The 26,360-nt window shown below is 44.0% G+C and overlaps 1 protein-coding gene across 2 annotated transcripts; it reads left to right on the top strand.

Annotated features, from left to right (window-relative positions):
- The first annotated feature begins 85 nt into the window (after positions 1–85).
- Positions 86–24,416, top strand: LOC142375408 (bromo adjacent homology domain-containing 1 protein). Of its 2 annotated transcripts, none has more exons than XM_075459415.1 (7): positions 86–589; positions 18,164–19,942; positions 21,727–22,085; positions 22,321–22,480; positions 22,609–22,688; positions 23,329–23,420; positions 23,560–24,416. In XM_075459415.1, exons 2-7 carry the CDS (start codon positions 18,184–18,186, stop codon positions 23,747–23,749), a joined length of 2,640 nt encoding a protein of 879 aa, XP_075315530.1. In that variant the 5' UTR covers positions 86–589; positions 18,164–18,183; the 3' UTR covers positions 23,750–24,416. The 2 variants fall into 2 exon arrangements, with proteins under 2 accessions (XP_075315530.1, XP_075315529.1); XM_075459414.1 differs by lacking the exon at positions 86–589 and adding an exon at positions 10,990–11,507.
- The last annotated feature ends 1,944 nt before the right edge of the window (positions 24,417–26,360 follow it).

The raw sequence follows: 26,360 nt of genomic DNA, 5'->3' as shown, positions 1-26,360 counted from the left end.
ATGTGCCACTTATATTCTAGAGGAGCACGGGGAGACTTTTGCTGAGTTTTTTTTCTTCTCCTTTTCTCGCTTTGCACGGCGGGAGGAGGGGGGGCCCCAGCCCACCCAGTCTGTCAGCGGTGCAGTCAGTCAGTCACTCGCGTAGTGCTGCTAGTTGTTGTTCAGTAGCTGGTGCGCAAACTGAAAGCTGCGTTAATGCTAAGTGACGGATATAAGCGACGTGTGTGCGGGCAGCCCGGCCGTATCTACCACGGCAACACTCCAGTTTAACGGCCGAGTGGATGAATTGGAGCGGGGGTTAAAAAAACTAAACAAAAAAAAAACGGTCTAAACAAGCTCGGCTCGGTAAGGAGTGCTGCCTCCTCTTGCGAGAAGAGAGTTGAGTGCCCTGGCTCTTTTGGAAGAGCTTCCCTCGAGTGGAGGGGCGAAAAATCGGTGATATTTGAGCTTATTTCCTCCACTTGAGCTGCATAGGTTAACTCGTCCGATGAAGCTGACTTGCATTACCTCGCCGCGTGCAAAATAAGGTGCCCCGACTGGCTGTGAAAAACAGGACGAGGTAGTGGCTGCCACACAAACCTACGTTACGGTAAGTTGCGGTTGCTTTATATCGTTATCCCTCTTTGAGCTGTTTTTTTTTTTTTTCTTTTTAATTATTTGGGCAGTCGGGGTTGCGTGGCCAGTTTTTCTCTTTGGTGACTGTTCTTAAGTCGTGTCTGGAGGACGTTGCGGAGGTAGATAATGGCTATGATGATGGAGGAGATTCCCAGGGAGTGGTTCTCCGTCGGACTGGCCGTGCAATGTGCGTTATCACCCCCCCACCACCACCACTTCCAGCAGCAGAAGTGTAAGCGATGATAGTGCTGTGTCCACGGAACTGACTCCAACAAGGTCAACAACGGGGACGGCGTAGCTTCTGAGCTCACTTATTCTGTGACTATCTGGAAGGAGGCGCGTTGTATTCACCTGGACACCACCGTGTGTTTGTCGGGGAAGGGGTGTTAGGACTGTATTGACGTTTAAGCTAGGTTGTGTACGTGTGTGTGCGCGCGCGCGAACGAGGGGGACTACAAAGTTTCCGACGGACACGTCGGTGGCGTTCCTGTCTCGTGCGAATCATATCGGGCCTTGACTGAGAATTAGTGAGTCAGCCTCGGTTTTTAAATAGTTTTTAATCAATATTTATCCGCGGGGCTGCTTTGCTCAGGTGAAACAAGAGGTTTGACTAAACGCAGGAGCAGCCTGCCCACATCACGGTTCGCCATTTATGGCAATGAGCTCAAATAGAGGGATGCTGCTGGTGAAACATGACCGATAAAAACCTGAAAGAAATCAAACCAAGATGCAGCTTAAGAGCTCCGAGTGAGCGTATAGGTCTAATCTAAATATTTCAAGAATTCATTCCGGCGGTTGAAGAAGTATTCAGGCTCCTAAGTACAAAAGTGCAATAAAATTAGCTACCAGCAGCCAAAATGCACGTACAATATTCAAGTTAAAGTAGTGGTTCGGTTCCCTCTGACTAAGTCACATCATTAGATTAGTATGATGACGCACCTGTGTGTGAGCGGCCTGTTAGTGTTGGAGCTGCTGCTGCAGGTGGAGCTGCTTTGGACCACTTTATATGCAGTTTCACACACAAGAAGGGGAACAGAAGTTGTGGGCCACAACTTCTGTTCCCTGTTCTCGGTTTGTGGGCTCTCTATAAAATCCTTGACAGTTGGCCAGGTATCGGATCATTTGAAAACCTTTGGAAATTAAGCCTTGAGAGATGTTTTAAAAGTTTCGTGAAGAAAGGGGAAGAAAAAAAAACCCCAGAACCTTGAGAACCGCATGCTGTTTTTAATAAAAAAGTAAGAGGCCAAAAAGGTTGGAAAGCCCTGTTTAACGATGTGTTTTCATGGTATGCTTCACTCAGTATGAAGTACTTCGGTTGTCCAGGCCTAGTTCTGGCAATTTCTGTATTTGATCTGACTGGAATCTGCAGAACATCGTGTAAACGTAATGATTATTTAGTGTAAGTTGAAAGCCTATCCTTAATGCACATTTCTTTCTTTTTTTTTCTTTTTTTAGAATACTGTTGATTAGGCAATACTTTAGCCCGCTCTCAATCCGAGTGGCCGAAGGGGCCTTCGTGCTCTACCTTTAAGCACCTCAACTGCGATGTGAAAGCCCTCCACTGCGAGTCCTGTTTTCCAACTCCTACAAAATATAAGAACAGAAAGAGTTATTGGACAAATGTAACTAGATGATCTAAAGGGGTACTGATTACACAAGAAAAATGGGCCCTGCGGTTAATATGCGCTGCATTGTTGGCTACTTCACACTGGCTGGCAGTAGCTGTTTGAGGCAGAGTCGGTGGTCAGTTCTCATCACAAGGCTGGGAGTGTGAGGTGATTATTGTAGGGATAAAGAAAAGAAAACGTGTTTAGTTTGGATCCAACTTTTCTGCAACGCGAGATGCTGGATAAATAATCTTCCGTGGGCCTCCGACAGTTATTTGAATTCAATTCCATTTGAATTCAGATGGGACCTCTTGGCCAATCGGAACACGAGAGTCCAGACAAAACCCTGTTTCATTTTTTTTTTTTTTTTTTTTTTTTTGCAAGAGATCACAGATGAAAAGCAGTTGGCTATTCATCTTTTTTTTCATCTATTTATTTATTTCCAGTAGAATCAAGTCTAGGAGACATAAAGAAGGGCAATATTCTGATATTAACAAGATTACTTAGAGTATCGGGATTCTCCGATCACTTTAATCCGAATAAGAATACTTGAAAGAAGCAATCAAATTAAGCTGCGGGGAGTAAGCTGGTCTTACTTTCTTTATATATAGACTTGTATAGCCTACACGTTAACTCATTCAGACCTAAGGCATTGTTCAAAGCAGGCCTCTAAAACCTGACGGTTTTCTGATAAAACTTAAACTGTTTTTTTCTTTATATATATATATCAGTCTCTGAAGAAACTGAAAACATTAAATAAAAGACATTTTAGAGGTTCACACCTTCAGCTTTTTTATTTTTAAATGACTGACTTTGCCCTCATTTCACCAGCATACCTCAAAAAGGAAAACATCGGGCCTTAAACGTTGATGCGACCTGTGCGTCGCCTCTGGCTTGAAAGGCAAAACGATTCCTGTGCTGCTCTGGGTCATAATGGGTTAATTGAAATTTTGTGTTCTATAGGAGTTTTCACAGCATCTGGACACACACGGCTGCTTTTTAGAAACCCGCTTGCTTGTTTTGGACTTGTTTTCGTAGATCGGGTTCCATTTCTGTCACAAGATCTGGCAACACAGCTGCTGGTCATGGAAAAAAAAAAAAGTAAAGGGAGACTCACTTTTTAGGGCAATGGAGAAACATGAGTGATGCTCCAGGTTTGGAAAGAAAACTCGGGATGTGTGCAAATATCGCACTTGTGAACAAGGACTTTACTGAAATAAGCCCTAGGTTGATGGCATCATCAAACGTTTTATCTTATTTTACACTCCTGCTTATTTTGGACTGTGTTGAACTTGATCACCATCCCATACAGTGACTCTGTCCCAGTTTGAGAATCACAGGGCTAATGTCAGAGGAGGTGCACATTTTATTGGCTCAGCTAAAAGAGAAGTCTCCAACCCACCTGACCGAATAACACCTTTGTTTCTTAACTGCCTTCACAAAGGGTGGCCTGAAGCATTTATGATTATAATTCCCCTGATATTACGATCGCAAACGAGTGCATGGGTTCTGTTTTCCGTTTTCCGCCAAGTCTAATTCTACAGGGCTGCCGCGATGCAGTCTGCGCACGGCAGGCCGGCTCTGTGACACACCACTTTATTGTAGTTGAACATTAATCTGTTGGGAGTTTCCTCAACAGACCCATTCTTCACCGTGCAGTGCCTCTTTACCACGTTTTCTCTTTGATCCAGCACGCTTCACCCCACTTCGCCAAACCATCATAAGTGCCATAAAATTGAGCGTGGAGGTCTCGTTATGACTTGCACCTAGACCTGTTGTTGAATTGCCGTGCAGGACTAATAACTGATCCATAAAGGCAATCCAGTGTAAAATTAGTAATGGATTCCTGCCAGCGGACAAATTTAAAACTCAGATCATCAGTAAAATGCATAAAACTAGTGTTGATTTAGGGATCGTATGATGGCTCTTTAAACCATCTGCATCCGTTTACAGTTATTTTATCCGAGCTTTGTGTATTGACATTCAACTCTGCTTATTCTTTACGAGACTTTGCTTTATTCTCTGCAGTGTTCCACAGTGACAATGCAGCATTGGTTTTTATGAGGATGTGTGACACCAGTTATCAATTATACACTGGTTTCAAATATCCTTAAGGACACTTTTGAGATGCTTCTGCTTGACATGAGTGCCGTGTTGCAGAATACTTCTGCAGCTGTGTTGTTACTCCACTAGATTTACCTGACGGATGTAGGTGTTTTAGAGTTTTCTTAGACAGGAAGATGCAGTTATTTAATAAGATTTTACTCAAAAATTCACAGGACAAACACAACAGCCGTGCCTGCTTTTTGGTTTTTGACGCATGTTTCAAAAGTTTATGGATGGTTTCCCCTCCCCTTAACCGCTTGGTAATTTTTAGGCTCTTCAAGGCTCGGACCATTAAATTTATCCAAGGTTGATCCAAAAAAAACAACAACAACACAAATTTGGAAAATGCTACAAATGTGTGTGACAAAACCTTCTTCCAGGTGGCATCTCATGATTCTTCCAAACAGATTTAGCTTGTAACTCTTAAGAGGAGACTATCCAAACTGGAAGGCAGCCGTCCAAACAAGTAAAAACCAGTTCAAACCAGTTCCACCTCAACTTCACGCTGCTAAATCTTTGCAGGTTTTGCCAGATCAGCATCACGAGAGATTCCATCTTTGTTTGTTTTTGTTTTTTTTGGTGCTGCTCGGTTGACATTGATGACATAGTAGGTTGTGGTTGACAGATGCTACATCAAATCACCAGTTAGGGTTTTTTTTTTTTTCCTTCTTCCTCAAAGGGGAGATGAGATTTCTCTGAGTTTGAGGGTGTTGAAGGCGCTGCATCCTTTTAAGCATTTGAAGAAAATCTCAAAGCTTTCTAAAATCAAGCAGCGGCCTCGTGCTCCTCTAAACAGCTCCTCTAAGCAGCTGCAGGTTTCAGGGTTATGGTTAGGATTAAGACGAGTGACGGTGAGACTGAAGCGACGGTGCACTGTTGGACTGTGCGGTGACACCTGCACAAATATGACCTTTCTCCGCAAAGTTTCGCAAACTAGCATCTCAACAAGCCTGATGCCATTTTTCGAAATGATGAGGTCGAAATGGGCATTTTTGAGTGGCGCAGGGTGCGTCCACAGAATTTAATTGGTTGCACTTCAAAACGTCCCAATTTGATTTTGTTTTATTCAATATCAGTGAAGTCAGATTTCTGTTACCATAACAACACTGACTGAGTATAAAAGAGAAGAACCAAATGATCAAGTTGTGAAGCAGCAGTAACGGTGATGAAACTTCACAGATCCACAGTAAATCTCTATATTGTAATGACATTGACAGGGGCGTAGCACCAAATTTGGGGCCCCAGGAACAACCACTAACATGCATATTTGAACCAACATCGACCCTATGTTAGGCTTTTGGGACACTTGTATAGGCTAATAGTTATTATGAAAATAAATACGTTTAAGACAAATATGGCTTCTATATCACAATTATGTGGTAGCCAACAAAATGAGAGATTATTTTTTAATTATTTGACTTCGGCTGCTATCACAGTGGTATGCAACGGAATGGGAATGGGATAATCAGTTACTGTAGGCTGTAATTTTGACATTTGGGCTCACCTTTCTTGGGAAAGAAATCAGTCAGCAGTTGCTTTCCTTCATTTTGTTTCCTCTGTCTCTTGCCTTTCTTTTCTTTTCTGAAAGCCTGATTTTTTTTTTTTTTTTTTTTTTTTTTGATGACATCTTTCATGTGCCGGCTGCTGCGTTTAATGCCTAATAATGAAGTGAGTGAAATTTATTGCGCATGTACAATCAAAAGTCCGCCAGAAGGCGGACTAAACCAATGCGCACTGATAATGGGGGTGTCTGATATAGATTATAGCCTATTTGCAGGCTGGGATATACATTTCAACAGATGTATTTCCAGAGAACATTGGATTTGCATAAATTACCAACATATATTGACATTATTTAAAAAATGATTTTTAAAAAACGAAAGAAGAAGAAAATTTCCCTTAGGGCCCCCCTTGTAGGCTGGACCCTGTGAATCAGTCTGACTTTTCCCCCCTTTTCGACGCCGCTGGACATTGATATCATTCCAATTAAGGGAATTTAAATCTGAAAAAAAAAATTGAATATTTTTAAACACTCTGCCCTATTTTTAATTTCTGTGAAATCAATGAAGACGGCACCTACCCAACGCTTTGGGCTCGTGCTGATGCCACTGCCTCAGGGAACTTGTCACTTATAGAGGAAAGAATCAATTCAAACGAATAACGTCAAATTCTGGAAAGAAACGTGAGACTTTCTTTTTTAGCTTCTTCTTCTTTTAAAGGAAAACAATTCCGAGGTTGAAAAGAGGTGCAAGTTGAAGGTTTTGTCTCGGAACCTCCCGTTCGTCAAAAAACCTTGAAAATCTGTGGCTCAAAGGAGCAGTTCAGCCCAACGGCTCCACGTTGGTAGAAGCTTTTCGAATGGGGAGTGGATTTAAAAGAAAAACCTCAATGGATAAACGAAAAACTGACGGACTCTTAACGTTAACTCTTAAGTGTTAACGTAGATATATGCCCAAAGGCAGTGTTCGTAAGAACTTATCATGCAGGATGCCTTCAATTCTTCGCTTTAAACGGTTTCACTCTCTGGTGGTTTCGAAACTGCAAAGGCTGGAAAAACAAAAGGGATTTCACATAAAACACTGAAGAACTGTGCCCTCTTTAATGTGGATCCCTTTTAATCTTTCTTGGGATATTCCTACATTGCTGTATTGCTACTTTTTAGTTGAATAAAGCTTTTCTACGTCCACAGCGGGGTATTTGGTATCATGAATTCGAAGCAAATTTCTTACCATCTACTGGATAATCTATGGCTTCTACACCTTAGCTCTGACTCCAGTGCGGGTAATGCCTCAAAGATGGACATATTTGAAGGACCACAGTATGGGTTTAATTTAATTTAACTGGAACACTCTGGTGGGAATGTGTGTTTAAACTGGCTGTCGTTTTAGCAGCTCCATGCACGAGCAGCCTCTGATGAGGAGCGAGACTGTCATGGTTGCTCGGTTTCATTAGAGGAGGCTTGTTTACATTTACTTAACCTTATTGTTCTGAGGAACCTTTTTACCTTTAAGTAAAATGAATTGCATCTGCTGAACCGCCTTTTCCTCTTCCTGTTTTTCCCTTTACCTTGTGAGTGTCGGCAGCTGGCCTTGAGACTAGCACGCAGTCTTAACATGTGTGGCACCTTCCTTGTGCTGTAATTTCATAATTAACCTGCCTTCAACCTGTCTTCTTCTTCTTTAATACACAAGCCCTGCCCTGATGGTTGGATTCATTTTCATTGCCCTGCTGAGTCCACAGTGCTGCTGACACTTTCGTGTCTGCTGTCAAATTTTAATCAGTGAGTGAGTTAAACTGAGACCAGGCGTGTGCAGTCCTTTAGGGCAGTGGCCTTTCAGACCCGTGTCTGAATGTGTGGACAGAGCTTTGACTGCCCGGGTGTGTCACTTTTTGTGGTTCCTCGTGTCTGTGAACATCTGTGCTTTTTCTTGGAAAGAAAAAAAGAAAACAAAAAAAACCAGAAAGACCACCCACTAGTCTTACAATCCACTCTCATTGAGAGGATGTTTGCTGGGTTGCTCTATAATTGGATTCGGCTTGTGTATTTCAAGCCCACCAATATGCATTTAAGCGTGACAGTGCCTCAAGCAAGTTACGGAAGTGGACTTTTGCTTTTGATTCTGTTCATTGGATCATCGTACGTTGACTGATCCGGTTTGACAGAAAGTCATGGTATTCCAAATAGTAATTTTGCTGTAAATGAACCATAGTGCATGATCGCGCATTTGAATGTTTTCTAAACATTTCTCTAGCAAAATCTTTTGACACTAGGATATGACTTCAAAGTCATAATAGTTAATGGCAGTGTAATGAATCCCTGTCTCTATTTGACGCCCTTAATGGTAAAAAAACCCCGTTGTAAACGGTCGGTCAGAGCAAACAAAAACTCATAGCTTTGAAGTGATACTTCTTATAAAATCCGTCTTTTCTGTATGAAACATTCAGCAACACTGGATGATGGCTCTGAAAAGCTGCACTGGGTTTCTTTCAATAGAATTCCCATTTGGTTCCCTTGATATCTGTATGATCTAATGATTATATTGCCATCATGGTCAAAGAAGCCTAAAATCATTGTTTTGTTCCTTTATTTGTTTTCCATGTTGGTTACACAACTGCTGAATGCATATTTTAATCAGCCTTGATTAGCTGATTTTGCAATAGCATGGAGTGTGTGGATCAAAGCACGAGCAGACAGCTCCATATAATTTGCTGGCGATATCACAATGGTTTAAGAGCCTGGTTTAAACAGTTTTACAACTTGGTTATTCATAGTAATCAGTCTGAGCTATATAATGTTAATGTGGAATTAATATTCATAGGAACTCTTGTGTGTGTGTGTGTGTGTGTGTGTGTGTTTGAAGTCCCCCTCTGATAAAAATCAAGTTTTTAACTTGATGAACATGACCATAGATGAGCAAGATCAGTCATCGACTCTATGGCTGAATATATCTGCCCTGAATCTGCAGAGCGACACCTACAGTCTCAGAAAGGCAAGGTCAGTCAGCCCATACGTTTGACTTGGAACATTGGAGGAACAAATGCTCAGAACTTGTGGGGTGGAACTGTACAGCTAACATGAATTTGTTGTCAGGAACTGAAAATGAAAAGCAAGGCTAGCTATGAGGTGAGGTTAGCTGGCTTTTACAGCAGTGGAAGTATCGCAGTGGTATTGACTTTCTGTAGAATTAGAAATGCCCAACTTGCTGGTTGGTTGAGCTAGCTGGCCTAGACGCTGTGGCAGCTAGGCAGCCGCTAGGGTACGTTGCCTATCTCTTTAGCTGGCTGCTCGCTTGAACCAGGCTGCCCGTGGTTCATACAACACAAAAATCATTTTGAAATGATCTTTGTGTTGTACGACAAGTTATGTTTTGGTTTAGATACCAAAACAAGTTGGTTAAGTTTAGGAAAAGATCACGGTTTCACCATGTCAACTCAATATTAGATGGCAAACTTCGTCTATCTGCAACAAGCTACTGCTCTGTTTTATGTGTGATAAGTCCCATCAGCGGTGACACCACCACCACTTCGTGCTAAAATATTTTCATTTGACAGAAAGTGACGTCATTTCTCTGGGTACACTTGAGTGTCATTTCCACTTGTTGTCTGTGAGCAGGGCTGTCTCTTCAGGCATCTCTATGTGCACTCAGTGGAAGAGCGAAGGCTCACAGATGGCAAATAACTTGTGCAAAGGGATTGTTTAAAGTTGTAACATATGAGACGTTCTCCAGTAAACTGGAGAAAAGTTTCCTGGTTTCCAACCCTGTGCATTTTGCTCAGCGCCAACACCTGTTATTTAAGAGAAGACCGCAGCGGGTCAAGTGCTGATTATGAATTATAGCCGTAGTGCTGTGTTGATGTGACGGTTCGTGCTTACTTTTAGCACCACTAAAGCAGAAAATATTACCTCTTGCGTACTGCATCTGTGAATGACAAGTCTTTTTGGCTTTAGGGAAACTAATCAATACCAATCTGTCTCTTTAGTCTCTCATATTTTTTTTTGGGGGGGGGGTTGTATTTGTTTTTAAAACTGTTTATTATATATATATATATATATATATATATATGACATGATCGTCCCATTGTGTGGTGTCAAAAAAATAAATTTTTTTTTTTTTGACACCACACAATGGGACGATCATGTCAGCTGCTTTCTCTGAGAGCTTGGTCTACACTTCGGGGGGAGTTTGAATTGATTTGGCAACTATTCAGCTCGAGCAGCAAGTGTGAATTGTTTAGCCCCCCTCAGCTTTTCTTTCAACACAATTCTCTCCCATTAAAGATGTTGATTATTTCCCTTAACAAGAGGGAAGGGATAAAAAATAGCTATGTAAATTTTGTTGCACTCAGTTCTTTGGATTTTATGCTCCGATTTTTTTTTTTTTGTGTGTATTTATTATTCATTTATTTTTTTGATATGAGAAGCGATGAGTTGGCTGATTCTTGAGATCAGCGGGGCGAAGTTGAGTGTATGTAAAGAAATAAAGAGCTAAGCTTCTGTTTGATAAAACGCACTGTGAGGAGGCTGTAAAGGGAAGGCCTGAACTCTGGACCCTTATCAAATAGTTTAAATGTTATTGCGCCTCCTGTGCCTTTGCACTGTGACAGGAGTTTCCTGAAGTGTTGCAGGGGGACTCTGAGGTGTGGGTGCTCTTTATGTATTTATTTGGTCACTTGTTTCTTATCTTCGATCGTTGTGTTTGTTGGAAAAAAGAAAGGGCAAATGGATTTCATTCAACACTAAATTACAAAAAAAATCTTATGAATAAATTATTTTAGCCTGATTTGACTTTGTCAAAGTAAGTTATAGGAATGTTGATAATTATTTACATCATATAGCGGGTAAGTTGGGGGGATATGTGGCGTGCACCACATGGGAAACTGGGACATTGATTCTGATGTGATAATGTCTCCGTGGACCTGTTTTAACTGTCTCGCGGCTGGTTTGTGGTGGTGTGGTCGCGACGAATGACAGGATGGAGCTGATGTCGTCGTACTCATGGTGGTGGTGGGGGGTCCATAGCCCATAATGCAGCGCTGTGTTTTAATCCAGTGGAACCAAGTTACCTTGAATATCGCAAATATTTAGTTTGCGCCCCCCCCACCCTCTCTCCCTCTCTCGCGCACACACGCACCCCCCCTCACTGAACAGCTGTTGGCCCATCATTGGAGGACGGGGGTGTAAAGAGAGGCTGGTCCGAGTGGCAATTGGTTTAGATTAAGTTTCTGCAAATCGGTGGAAGCCCAACCAGGAAGAGCACGCGCACACAGTCACATACACGCATTCTATCTCGCAGGCAGCGCCACCGACAGTCCTCTCGCTCCACTCCTCCCCAGCTCTCCCAGTTTACGGAGCTCTGCCATCGCACCAGTCCGGCTCCCTCCTCCTCCTCCTCCACCACCACCACCACCACCACCTCCTCCTCCTTCCCCGCAGATTTGGTCGACGGTTCCCCGGCTGGCAGGAGGAGGAAGCGTGGCGGCGAGCCGCAAGTTAGCGCCTCAATTTATTTAGCCGCTGTTTCGCCCTGGATGTTCGGAGTTGTTCCGACTGCCCAGCCGTTCAGAGAGGAGCGCAGAGCCCATTTTTCGCTTCGTGCACCAGAAGCGATCCGCGGGGCTGCTGCTACGTGCCGTAATCTCCCAGCGCCCAGCCGAGACTGTGACCACAACAGCCACCGTGTGAGTAATAAGGAATCCGGATGGTTAATGTGATCAGGAAGGGTGACTGCCCTTTATTTTGCTCGGTGTCTGTCTGTCTATGTGTGAGTGTGTGTGTGTGTGTGTGTGTGTGTGTGTGTGTGTGTGTGTGTGTTAGGGCATTACCCCCCCTCCTCCTCCTCCTCCTCCTCCTCCTCCCTTCCCCAGCCCGTATTTAGAGCCTGGCTGGCTACTTCAGATGGGCAGCTACGTCAAGCTGCACCGTATTCCATCCTGCTGTGTTCCTCGGCCACGATGGTTTTTTTGTGTGTCTTTTACGCACTTCAGCCCAGAATTTGCATTCTCAGTTTCCTCGTGAACAAGCTTCGATTAAAAAAAACAAAAAACCAAGCCGATCGCGTCGGGAGATCAAGCTCCAGGCTGCCGCGCAAGTCTCGGTTAAAAAAAGAAACAAGAACCCAAAAAACAGTGACATAATGTTTCAGATTCTTGTCTCTTCTCGACCAGCCTCCATCTCCAGCCAGCGGCTCGTGTTTAACCCGCCTGAGCCGCTCAGTCTGATCCCTACGGGCCGACTCGTTGACGTTTGATGCGTGTTGTGCGGGTGTTGTCGGCTGCGTGGCTCCACCTGAAAGTTGGAAGCAAGAATTCTCGCGTGGGTGAGGTGTCTCTCCCCCCCCTTTCCTTTTTGACAGGTGGAACTGATCCGGTAAAGTGTCTCCCGTGTTTTAATCTGACGCAATGTTTTCGGAGCCTTTGGCCTGAAGCACGTGTTGTCTCTTACAGAAAAGTTATGGCCTTTTAATTTTGCCCGAAAAGTGGAGTCGCTGTAAGATGGGTTGGGTTAGTTAAAAAGCTGAAAGCAGTTGAGCCTTTTACTTGAGAAACAAAAAAATGTCAAATTCATTTGTTGAAAATGTGTTTGGCACTGCTGGCTCACAGCTGGAAGGCTCCAGGTTTGAGTTTGTTTGCCCACTCTCTGTTAAAATTGTGTGTGATTTATTATTTTCTTTTCTGTGCCTGCATTGATTTCTCCGGCTTCCAGTTCAAAGATGTGAGTCTGAAGGGGCCTGCGATGGACTGGGGACCTGTCAAACCCTGTATGGGATGAAGGGCGTGTAGATTGTGGATAGATTTATAAATTACATCTGAAAACTAACTCTTTGAAATAAATAAGTACAGAATATGCTGTAATGTAGCAGACCACAGGAGTACTGAAAGTAAGGAGCAGTTAAGCCACCCTTTGTTTATATATTCCCTGGAAAACAGGAAATGGATGCAGTGATTTATTAGAAAATATGTAAACCTAAATGGAAATGCAGTGAATAAGGCAAAGGTGGAGTTTTTACACTTCTTGTCATTTGTTTAAGCAGTCTTCAGGAATAGTTCTCTAGGCTTCTTGAAGGACATTCCAAAGCTCTTCTTTGGCTGCCTTTTGTTCCATTCTCTGTCAAGATGATCCCACACTGCTTCAATAATGTTGAGGCCTGGGCTCTGGGGAGGATTCATCCCTCCATAAGACTTGTTGCCACTGATTTATTTATTTATTTATTTTTTTTTTTTCCAGCTCTGTTCTTGTGTCATTTTGGCATACCTCAGCCTTTTTCTCCCTGCCCCCCCCCTAAGAATGGCTTCTTGACAGCCGTCCTTCCATAGAGACCATTTCTGATGAGTCTTCAGTGAACATTAGATTGATCAACTGACAGCTCTCAGGTCCCGTCGGTTTTTGCAGGATTTTTTTTTCCTCCTGTTTCTCGCGTTTAGATACTGTTCATCAGCTGCTGATAGTTTCTTTTTTGTTTCAGTGATGCGTAGATTCAAGTCTCCGCTTGGAAGCAAAAATAAAGAAATGATAAATGAAACCAGAGTTGCACACGGCTCACTTTGATTATCCCCAGTCATGCATCAGTGATTTATTTATTTTTTATTTTTTTCACTCCTCGTTTCAGCCTCTCTGCTTCCTGTCAGCAATTAGTTAATCTTGGTTTTCGCATTTTTGCAACACGATCAACTGTGTTTCGTGCGCTTCAGAATTTTGGTCTGCGTTGCTTGGCAACATGTAGCTGAAACTTGACGGGGAATTGCAAGGCTTGGATGTGAGGTGTAATCCTGACAAGAAATATTCCCTGATTGCTGTCTTGCTCAAGAACAAGATCCGCTATTAAAACTGTGTCCACAAAGTTACACAGCACTTACCCCCCCCCCCCCCACACACACACACACACACACTTGATGTCTCTTTCTCACTCTCTCCCTCCTTTTCTTCCAGCTATAGTTATCATTTCTGTGCAGTTTCTTTACCCTGCAGGTGTCCCTCAGGCTCTGGCTGCCAGCTTCCACGATGGCTAACATTATTCACTCCTTAAGTTCTGGTTGAATCTCAGAAACCACCTGACCGCGGCATTTAATACTTCATAACAAGCTGTTATTCCATGATGAATCTGACATAAATATCCTATAGTAGGCTTATTCCATAATGATGATATAGTGTGTGTTATCCCTCTTAAATCATTAATGAATGTCTGTGTGTACACAATATATGGATGGTTCCAGGAGGAGTTACAAAATGAGAATGGAAAACACTATTTTATGGCTCTTTATTTACCATGTAATTACACGTGAGGTAAAATGCTGCTTCAGATTGGTTCTCTCTTCCATTTTTTTTGGGACCCATTGGGAGATCTGAGCCATAGCGTTGGGCTACTCGGCATGTTATCCCATCTCATGTGCTGTTCTTTATTCCTACACAATATTTTCTTTTTTGTTTGTGGAGTGGCTGCTTCTCACAGTCTGGTCATAGTACAGCTCTGAAATGACAGAATTGCACTTGCTGTGGCGCTTGTTAATATGTCACGCTTTAAGTTGTAGTGGGATAACCGCACGCAAGGTTTTGTAAATGGATTTGACGGTGTCCCTAATATTATTGAATCAATTTGGGGTTTGCTGGTTGACGCGCACTATCTAGAGTCTTGAGAAAGTCCTGCAAGTCTCAGCATAACACAAAGAATCCTGGTGTGTCGTCTGTGTTTGATGCCCCGAGAGAAACTAACGCTCTGCTTTCTAACCAACTAGAAAGAGAGTGTGGGAGGTCATTGATCTTCCTATAGATGTGAAATTACTTCCTGAGGAACTGTGCTCAAAGAACCAAATAACGGTTCGGACAGAAAGCTGCCACACGGGATAAGATCTTGCTGGATTTACCCTACGCCGTGTACACCTTTCAGCAGTCACCCACAGTAAAACCATCCGTTTCACTCTTGATACTTTAAGTAGTTGACTTGGATCACAGCTACTTCAGATCACTCGTCTGACAGATGGGATTTTGACGTGTTTTTCTTGCAGTCGGATTAAACATGGAATGCAAACGTCTCTAAATGTATCTAAAGATTGTCATTCGAGTATTGAATGGCGGTCTCATCCAGCGAGGTCGCACTGTTATACTAATGACATTAAAGCTGCCGTCGGCAACTTTTTTTTAGTCATATTAGCTTGAACTGTCATGGAATTCTGGAAGTAGAATATTAAATAGGCTGTTTAGGAAAAATCCCGAAATCTGTAGCTCCCTCTGAAGCCTGTAATCATGCTTGCAAAAACCGAGCGCTCCCGGCTGTTTTTAACCAATCACGTTAGGGTGGAGGAATCGCTACCTGTCAATCACAGCTTGTGCACACGCTGCTGAGCGTGAGTCTGCCCCAGCTTGTGTTCGCTCACACTGGTGTGAACTCACGTGCACAACCTCGTCCACAGAGGGGGAGGGGTTTGGGGGGCGATTCGGAGCTTGGTAGAGGTCGGGGGAGGGACCTGAAAGTTGTATCAGTTCGAATTTTCCGACTTTAGACTCGGAATTTTAAAAAAACCTGCCGACGTCAGCTTTAAGCCTGAGAAGTACAGCCTGGACTTAGCCAGCCTGCGACACCGCAGAGATGGTGAGACACGCACGCAGATTTAGTTTTGTCATTCATGAACATGCACCTGCTGTTTGTGAGCAGATCATTTGTTTCGGGCCGTTTAAACAGTTTGACACTTAAATGCAAATTGTTTCAGATACAGAAATGTTGACGGGCCGTCTCGTGTTTTCGGTTGGAGCGACCTGGTTCGGAAACGCTTGGAGCCTAAATCGCAGGGTGCACTCTCTCTCTGGCGCCGCGCCGCACAAGCCCAGTCAGAATCCAACATGTTTGAAAGGCCTCATCAGGAATCGACTGCAAGCGAGTCGTCGGTTTGGCCTCAGCCTCTGAATGTGTTCGCACAGCAGAGGAATCTGCAGCAACCTTTAAGCCTTGCATAGGCATGCTGTTCTGAGGCACTGGCCTGTACAAAAACTCAAAGGAAAAAAGAGCTCACAGTGAGGAGACCTGCAAAGGTTGTCATAAGTGTGTTCTAACGCTCATTCGGGGAAATATGCAAGCTTTTAATGGCAAAGCCAGTGTTTCTCTACATTTGTAACATCAAGAGAATAGGGAGGTAATCATGTTTGTAAAAATGCATTTCAGTTGCCTTCCAGACGGGTGGATTTCATTATCCCATTGAGGCTGATTATGGAAAGTAATGGTGTAGAACAAGAAGCCCTTGTAAGTTCTACATTTTAAAAGAGATTTGCAAAACGAATAGAATTTTGATAGAATTTTTCCCTTGTGGTGCACATACTGATCATCTAGATATTAAATTGGGCATGTGGTGCATTTCAGGTGTTTTTCTTTTGTATAGATTTTAGAGGATTTAAAAGTTGTTACTACACCAAGGATCCACCTGAGCATCGGCCTCACGTACCGCCATTTTCAAAGATTCGGAATGGAATATTTGCCTTTCAGGGTGAGGGACGTTATGCCTCTAAGGTGACGGTCTGTTGTCTTTTTTTTTTTTTTTTTTTTTTAAACCAATTTGACTTAAACTGTGTCCGTCCCCCCCCCCCCCCCAATCGAGCAGGAACCATGGTCGATGATAAGAATTGGACCAATAATTAACCTAACTTTCTACAAGCTATTTCTATTTTTTTTTTTCACTCTACAGAAAAACTTGATAGTCTTCTGCTCCTTTCTGTCCCCTTTGTGCACGTCGTCCTACGTCCGAGTCTGAAACTGGAGCTAAAATGGAGCTTTTCAGATCGAAAGTGACGCGAGGTGTTGATGCAGTCTACATTTCTAATAAAAATGGTTTTGAACATTAAAGTAGGCAGACTTTTTCCAATGAACTCCCAAAAAAAACACTTTGATCTAACAACTTTAGGATCTATAAATCACCATAATATGGTGAATTAATGCAGTTACCAGCAGGCTCGTCTCGGTGACCAGATGATCACCTGATTGCAGTAATTGCCGTCATTTCTGTAACTGTTCAGCTGTGTAAGAACGACTAACTGAAACGAATGGAGATGTTGTATTTCCATCACTGTTTTCCACATTGTTTTTTCCTCCGCACACTCTTTCCTTCTTATGGTGTTAACAATTTGTATTTATCTTAACAACTAATATTCAACCGATTTCATCCTGATGAGATTAATTTCATGGCTGCAAAGGCGCACAACCGTAGCTTCTGTGCAATCAAACTTTGGTCAGAAGCCAGATGGAAAAAGGCGATTCATCACTACAACTACACATGCAAAACGAACGGTGGCATAAAATGAAAATTAAACTTGTTTTTTTTTTCTCGTGTGACACTTTTCTTTTCAGCTAAAATTACACCTGAGCCCTAGTTAAAGCCTCTTAAAGCATCTCGTCGGGCAGTTGAACGATAATGTTTTTTTTTTTTTTTTTTTATTTCTGATTTACTTCCTGCTTCACCTTTTTTACCTGAATTTGAAGTTCACACATGGGCATTGTTTACGAAAATGGAAAAGCAAACACTCTCCAGCTGCTTTTTACTATGAGATAGTTTCGCCTTGTTCTCTGGAAATCATACCATATCACACAGTCAGTTGAACTGAACGGTGATGCAACAATTCTCAATTCACACAAGGACGGTTGCAACCATTAAATTAAACTGAACAGAAACGCCTGTAGGTTTAAACGGGTGTTAAATCTGCTCGTTTGTCTCATTTCTCTGCTTTTAGCTCATAGTTAGGGGAAGTTTTTTTCTTTTCTTCTTCTTCCTTTTGACATTCTCCTTTCAGACTAAACATTTGAAACGAAACAGTTGGCCTTAACAAGCTGTTACTTGCATGCTGTGTGCACACTGTGTGATAAGACAACGAACAAATGCATCACTTTCTCCTATAAAACACACACACAAAAACCCATTAGAGCAGGGGGATTGCAAACAAGCATTCGATAGCTGGAGCTCACCATACGATCGAGTAAATTAGATGTGATCACAAAACCATTCAGCCGAAGAAAATCTTCATCATGAAACCTCTTCATGTATTGAATCGGATGTGTCTGTTCTGTTTATCCAAGATTATGTTAAATAGGTGACACCTTTTTGCTTTCGATTTTTTTTTTTTGTGGTTCACTACCACGAAAACTCCTCGAGCTGTGTCTAGTGAAATCGTAGCAATAAAAGATAATTTGGAACTAATATAACGGCTCTGTCACTTGCACATCTCCGACTGCGCTCGGTGAATGCCTCTCGTAACTATCTAAGAAGTGAAGCTGGCTGTTCTGTTGATGGTGAGATTTGTAGGCGCATATCAAAGAGGGGCAAACGTGAGTTCTGACCACTTGTTCGTTTTTTGTCCCCAGGCTCTGCGGAGAAGCATGTGATGACTCACGCAAGGCAGACCGCTTCCCTCAGGCAGAGCCACGGTAGTGCCGAGTGGTGGGACAGCAGCCGTCTTTGGCCACATGTTGGCACTATGGGCGGCGCCTGGCCTGAGCGCACGTTACGATTCGGCAGGACAAAGAAGATAAGCGAGGTCGTCAAAGAAGGGAAAGGCGTGGCCAAGAGGATGAAAGAGAAGCGAGGGGGGACCAAGAGGTCAGATCGGAGCAAAAAGCTGGACTGGAGGCGAGACAAGAAACGGGACCGAAAGTCGTACCCTTTGCGGGGGAGGGCTGGGAATTCGGACGGGGAAGGGCTCAGCTGCCACGTCCTCCTTACACGACTGGAAGAAAGCTTGCGTAGAAAGGAGAGGTCGAAAGAAAAGGAACGAAAGGCTGGTCGCAAATCCAAATCCAGAAAGGGGAAAAGCAGAGAAAGAAAAGAGAAAAAGTCATCACCGAAAACCAAATTAAAGCCCAGCGGTCCCAGTTATGCTGAGGGTGTTGGGCTGGCAGAGCCGCAGCCGCGTAAGCGCAGACTGGCCTCTCTCAATGCTGAGGCAGTCAACAGCCTACTGCTTGAAAGACCGACCGATGCCCAGCCGGCAGCTAAACAGGCCCGGAGACAAGAGGAGTCTGTGGACGGAGGGCTTTCTCTGGATGCAGATCCAGCCAGAAGTGGCGTTCCTGCAGGTCTGAAAGCTTCACGAGGGAACATCGGTAAGCTGTCCACGTCAAACAAGCCTGAGCCGAGTCGAGGCTCTAAAATGAGCAAGAAACCCAAAGTTAATCGAAGTGATCAAAGTGTTTGGATGAGCCAGGAGCGTTTGGATGCTCCTGCGCCCCGACGGTTGGCTGGACTCAATGCCGCAGCGCTGCTGAAGTTAACTAGTTCCTCTGCAACCAGTAAACAGAGAGTGAAGGCGACGGCTACCGTCACTTCAGACTGTGTGGCTCCTGCAGGGGCTTCCACTCTAAAGCAGCACCCCAGGGTAAAGCCACAACACAAGGCACGCATGCAGAAGCGGAAGGGAAAAAAAGGCCCACCTTTGCCCAGTGGCTGCACAGCCTGCAAGAAGAAGGCCGATTTTGAGCCCAAGGTAGAGTGGGAGACGAGCAGCTGCACCCATCGGCTGACCAAACCAGGCTACCAGTCCCGCAGCATGCTTGCGTACCCCCTAAAACAAGTGAAGGAAGAGCAGCTGGAGTCGGAGCTGAGCCCGTACTACTGCTGTCCCCCGGAGGGCTCCATGGAATACTGCCACCGCTTGGCCTTCTTTCTCGGCCAGCAGCCCTATGGAGATTCAGACGATCAGTCGCTTAACTCAGCCATGACCCCTGTGAAGCGCGAGTGCCTGGTGACCTCACCGTCACTCACACACTCCCACCCACACACAGCCCTCACCCTCAGCCCCCACCCTTGCCTCTGCACAGCCGACCACTGCTTCTCCAGCTACTACGTCCACATCGCCCACCCGACACACACTGGAGCCACTTCAGCCACCCTGGCCTCGCAACCTCTCAACTTCCCCCCCTCCGGTTTGTGCCCTAATCGTATGACTGGCTCTAAGCTGCTGGGGCGGCAGGTGTCCCACCCCACGGGGCTCGCACACCCGGCCTACTGCAACTCAGTGACTTCGCCCTGCTACGGCGATGCTTGCGGAATCGGCGGCTACACCTACAGAGCGATGCCTCCGGTCACGAGCAGGGGATGTTCCTTCAGCGCAGGATGCACTGGATGCACACACGGCATCAAAACAGGTGAGTGGTAATGTAATAGACATTTAATGGGGTAATAATGCACTGATGCAGTCTATTTAGAAACTAATGACATATAAAGCAAGTGAATGTATATATTGGGTTGACTGTATTTAGTGTAATGAAAACACTAAAGTAAATTTTGAGCAGGATTCCAGTTACCTCATAATGTAATTATTATGCTGTAATTAACCACAGCATGGTTGCTTTACTGTAACACATCTTGTAGCTCATTACTTGCATTTTCTATTTGGACCAATTCAGCTGGGACAGAGATTCCCAACATTGGGATTTTGCATCAATCAACCATCAACTCAGCAATGGTGCATAAGATCTGCTTAAGAATTATCCTGCAACCTGGTCATTTGCAGAATGATAGTATCAATGTAATGCTTTTCTCAGCCTCCTAAAGGGGTTGGCTGCAATATTTTTTTAAGTGGGGTTGTGTGAAGTACTCGAACTCAGAATTTTTAAGAATCTGAGTGTTTCTGAGAGGGACCTAAGCTAACAGCCAGAGGAGAGCGAAGTCTTACTATCTGAACCGGCTTTTGCATCAGGCAGCTATTTACTTTCTCACTACTTCTTCCACCGATAAACCGGCAGCGTTGCTGTGCAGTTGTTTCAACATTGTTGGCTTTGGACAGCTTACAGTTGGTTGTTGGCAGAGATTTAAAAGATGGAGAGTGTTCGTTCTTTTTCGGGCTTTCTCGTAGTCTATAAATATTTTAGCTTTGAGGTGTTTTAAAATGTGCTCCTCTGTGGCTCTGTTCTGAGTAGCTGATAGCTCAGCTCCCCGTTAGAATTCCTCCCTGATTCTCCAAACCGAGAGAGCTCTGACCACTTTTTTTTTTTTAAATCATTATTAAACTGTTTAGAAAATTGATTAAATCTAAACTAATTGGCAAATAATGGTGGTTAACTACTCAGGGACGTGTGATTAATTATGATTAAAAATGGCCCAAACTGTTGTGCTTCCAGCGCGACCAGCACGCATCTGAATGATGGATATCCAGGCTAAGCCTTCATGCTCTGTGTGCATATCTTTATTAGAATGCAAATATATTCTCAAAGTTTCCATCGGCGTACACAGTCAATGATTGTGTTTCCGCCAACATGTGTTAGTACTGTTTGATTACATGTAAAGGAGGCCTACTGGTCACTGACGGCCCCCCACTACAGACAGAAACCTAAATGTTTCCCTTTTGCCCTGAAACTTTGGATATTCAGCTGTAGAATCTCATCGCACAGATGCAAAGATGTTCTTCAGTTAATGAACCCCAGAGGAGCTAATGTTGCCTACAAAGGCGCGCCTCCTGTAAATCGGTTCTCTCCCGGTTTCTTCGTGACCTAATGAAAGAAAGCTTTTATAGCGGTCTGATACCTGGAGCAACTTATTACGAGCAGAACTAAAATAGTCCTTTGTAAATGATACGCTTCAAACCAGCTGTGATACCCAGCGAGTGTGAACTTCTCCCTTTTATGCTGTCCCTTTGTTGTTGACTTGAGCTTTGAAAGATTCTACAGCTCGAGGGGCCGTCTTAGATGTACCTTGATAGGGTGCTACTGGTCTAATTTTTCCCCACAGCAAATGTGTTGCATATATGCATCACGTTTGACGGATGAAGAAGATAAAATAAAGCTGATTTCCAGGGGACCCGTGTCATTACTCGTTTAAAGTCAGTTTGGGGCGATGCAGAGCGGCAGCAGCATGAACTCGACTGTATTTATAGAAGATTGCGTTATTTTGTTCTTTTGCTAAGTGCCGCTTCTACTCTTTACTTTTCCAGAGACTTACTCCTCCCCTCAGGGTGATCACAGCCCCTCCCTTGTGGTTCCCCCCACCATGCCCATCTCCAGTTGCCCCCTATCCAGCGCGCCCACTTCCACCCAGACTAGATCCCACCTGCTGACTTCCCTGTCTGGACGAGACCAGCCGCAGGCCAGGTTAATGCTGGCCAAGGAATGCCCACAGAACACCAAGGCCTCCAACGGCTCCCTGTCCATGGGCCGTACTCGGCTACCGACGAAACAGGCGTCACCGTTGCCGAGCTTCGGCAGCAACAAACAAAAGAAAATCAATCGCAGGCGTGCCACGAACGGCTGGCGGCCTGTTGGAATGCCCACAGAGAGAGAGGTCTTCATTGCGGTGAGTTATTTGTGAGCAGATATTTTCACAGTGAAGGTGAACAAAAGATTTAAGAGCACCTTTTGCTGTTTTTGTTTTTTTTGTTTTTTTGTTTTTTTATTTAAAAATAAATGTTTTCCTTGTAATCCACCACATGATAATACTTTCCCCAAGTGTGAGCATTCACACAGCTGCTCAGTAGGAGGTAAGAAAAAAAGTCTCTTGTTTGAAGTGCATGTGTGCATCTCCGTGTCAGGGGGAGGACGAGACTGCCCTGCGGCGGTGTTACGAGGGAGTTGAGAGGGACGGGGAGGTGATACATGTCAGAGACACTGTGCTGCTCCGGTCCGGCCCCAGGAAGAAATCCCTCCCATACGTTGCCAAGATATCGGCTCTGTGGGAGGACCCCAAAACAGGTAAAATGAGATGAGAGGGGGGGGTCTACAAACGAATGCAATTGCTTGGGTGGATGTCGACAGGACATGTGGCCGAGGTTGTTTACCTGTTGTGTTGTGTGCGTGTGTGTTTCTCTGTGCGGCCTCAGGAGAGCTGATGATGAGCCTTTTCTGGTACTACAGACCCGAGCACACCCAGGGAGGCCGAGATCCCAGCACACACTGTGAGGTGAGGCTTGATCGGACTGCAGCATGTATTTTTATCCCACTGGGTAAACGGCAGCTACGCAGGCAAACGATAATTAGTTAGACACAGTTTTTATCGTGCCTAACAAAAGCAGACATTTTTTCTGAGCTACAGAACTTCTATTAAATCCTTTTTGTGTGTGTGTGTGTGCGCTGTATTCTAAATCTTCCCAGATGTCATGATATACACCGAGTGCTAAAATAATGTAGGGAGGACTGCTTTATTGTGCACAGTGATGTAGACACCGACTGTTGCTGCAGACATCATTATCTCTCTCAGCAGCCCTGAAACTGTTGATCGTCTAACCACAATTCCAGAAATGATTGTATCTCTCTGACCTCAGCCTCACAAACTGAGAGCAGGGAAAGAAAAAAGATGTCAGAATGTTCTCCACTGACGTGTTAAGGGGAGGGAGCAGTGTGTGTGTTGAGTGGAGCGGGATTTTCTTTTCTGTGGCGGCTCATAAAGTAAGAAGCACAGAGGAAATAATCCTATTTCACGCGAACAACTCTAGTTGCCTCTGTGCTCACCGTTGAAAAGTGTTGCCATTTTCTTCAGCTGTCATTCAGCGTGATGGGAAACTTCTGGTGATGTGACACTGTACACCCACTGTTGGTTTCAGAATGAGATTTTCGCCTCTCGGCATCAGGATGAAAATAGTGTTGCCTGCATAGAAGACAGATGCTATGTTCTCCCACTAGCCCAGTACTGTAGGTAAGTGCGTGCGGCCACATTCACTCAGGTGTTCTGTGTCTGCAGTCACACGTCTGCCACATCGGCACCATTGAAATTTGCTCGGAGATCATTAGCGTGTCATCCTCTGACTTATTTTTTTTTTTTTTTTTTTCCCCAGATTTTGTGCCTTGGTGAAGCGGCGTGCCGAAGGTGCCCCACCTGGCAGTGCCAGCATGGTGCCCTTCCGCTCCGACTTCGCCCCCCCTTCCCACCGCTGTGTGCCCACAGACGTCGACCCCGAGTTGGTGTACCTCTGCCGGCACGTCTACGACTTCCGCTACGGGCGCATCTTGAAGAACCTGCAGTAGAGAGTAGAAGGCCGTCGCACCTTTTTGAGTTGATCATCACGTCGCTCCGCCTCCTGCACAGAGGACGGGGGAGGGGTGCCGAAGGACTGAATGCTGCTTCACGATCAGAGGGGATGGGGAAGGATTGGGGGGGGGGGTTGGTTTTTGTAAACTATGTGAGTCACATTATGAAGCACAGATCCCTTTAGTTGACCACGGAGGGGTTAGAATGTGATAGTTAAATCCATCTCAGTCAGAGCACAGAAATTTGCTGATTTGGAAGAGCGATGAGGGGAAGAGAAATCAAATCAACTCTGATTTTTTTTTTTTTTTTTTTTTCAGTTTTCGAATTCCACTCTCTAAGAAGGCTTAGCTGGGCTTCTGTTTCTCCTGAAGCATCTTAGCACAACAATCATGGTCGTTCCATTTGGAAGTCGCCGGTTCAGGGATGGTCTGGCACGAAGTTGCTTCGGGACACTGCGAGCCTGCACTGTTAGCTCGGTGTTAATGGCGCCCGACCAGCCGTGATCGAGCTAATGGAGAGTGCCGTCTTATTTCCCCCCCTGATCTTTATTTTATTTTTTATTTTTCCCATTTTCCCCTGCGTGTGTTTTCAGGAGGCTTTCAGGCAATCAAACCAAACAAGCAGCTTTAGATGAAATGGAGCTTTCTTTCTCCGTCCCCTTTCCTGACGCTGACGGAAACATTTTCATTTTGAGCGGCGCTCTTCTCGAACTGAAATACTGCTCCTGAAGAGGGGTGTGTGTGCGTCACAGATCCATCCTTAGCACACTTGAGTCTAGTCTCTTACTTTTGAGTAATCAATGTGACAAATGAAGAGGCCTGATCTTGAAATTTCTTTGATCTCAGACACGGATGAATTGTTTTTCTGACCACTCATCACCTTTTACTGCTCCCCGTGACTTGCCTTTTGACTTTCAGGGAGAGTTTCAGGCAGCTAGTCTCACCGCGTACGACCAGGAAGCAGCTGAACGGGTGTATCTGTAACCCCTAAAGAGAAGAAAATCCACTGGTTGTAAATAGCGATTGATATTCTGACTGTAAAGCGTTCGAACAGTCCAGATTGCAGAGATATTCCTGTCAAATGCAATGAAGAAAAGAACCAAATTTGACTAGACGGAACGCTGCAGTGTTCGGCTTTCTATTCTTTTTTTTTCCCCAAACTGCGGCTGAGTAATTCTCTGTGGACATCGCTCACAGTTATGGGGCATTTTTTTTCAACAGTGTTGCTGCTCTTCTGGCAAGCGTCCGTTCGGTCCACTCGGATTTTTCCAACCAGACCAAATGTTCGTTTCTCCACCTCGTGCCCCCCCCCGCCCGCCCAGCCCAACACAAACCAAAGGATGTCACATAAGCCAGAATTTTCCGTCTCCCTCGCACTTCTCCTCATCAGCACTTGTCCCCCTGTTCTATTGCACTAATCCATTCCTTAATCACGAAACGTGGTCAACTCTTTTTTTTTTTTTTGTTGTTGTTTTTTTGTTGTTGTTTTTTTGTTTGTTTTTCCCTTTTTGATTCCAGTTTATATGTTACCAAGGTGGGAATGGTGGGCGTTAACGGTTTTATCATTTGTTTGTGTAATTTTTTTAATTAAATTTTTTTTTTCTTTCTTTGAAGGAAACAGTAGGGATGTCATGGCTGCTTTAGTCAGTGCAAACTGTATATTTCTGTTATTTCGCCAGTAGAGGAATCGGCCGACGTGTTTGTCATGTGACCTGATGCTCAACCTGTTGAATCCCGTGGAATATATGCAGCCTGTACAGACGCACAGTACTGGAGTCATTCCATTTGTTTTTTTGTTTTTTGTTTTTTTTTTTCCCAATCGGCTCAGACATACTCACATGAACATAATATATTTATTATGTATCCAAAGTGTTAATGTGATTAGTTTGAAAGAATGCATCGCGGTAGAGGCCTGAGTCGTTGCTCGGACAAACGTAGCACCGTTACAGACGTGTGTGTGTTGAAGGGGCTGTAAGGGGTTCGGGGTGGGGGGGGTATTTTTGTACTTTAAATGGAGCTGTGGTTGATTTGAAATCACACTCATCCATTGCCTTTCTAACCTGCAAGTGTTTTACTGTCACCCGAGTAGTGTCAGCGTGCGTGTACCTTTAAGGAATATGAAGAGCACCCGATTGCTTTTCTTTTTTTCCTCCCGTATCGTCCCACATACGAAGCTGCAAACGTTTTTCCCAACACTAAAGCCATTTTTAACTTTGCCCCTATTTGAGCATCATGAATCCTAACCCAGAACTAAATTAAATCCTGAACATTGAGCCTTTTTTTTTCTCTTCTATTTATCCCCAGATCCCCGAAAGAGGTAATATATATATATATATATATATATATATATATATATATATATATATATATATATATATATATATTTATATATATATATATATATATATATATATATATATATATATTTATATATGTATATATATTCTCCTACTTTACAATTTCTCCTTCCTAATGATATTTTACTATGTCAGTTTCCTAAGATGGCATATGCAATATATTTTTAGACTTAACTATTTTTGGAAAATGAACTTAACGAATCAAGAAAAAGAATATGCATTATTTCGACTTGATTTCAGCTCCGTTTTTA

This window comes from Odontesthes bonariensis, chromosome 24 (assembly GCF_027942865.1).
Source record: "Odontesthes bonariensis isolate fOdoBon6 chromosome 24, fOdoBon6.hap1, whole genome shotgun sequence".
Lineage (NCBI taxonomy): Eukaryota > Metazoa > Chordata > Actinopteri > Atheriniformes > Atherinopsidae > Odontesthes > Odontesthes bonariensis.
This window is presented reverse-complemented; position numbering and strand designations above follow the sequence as displayed.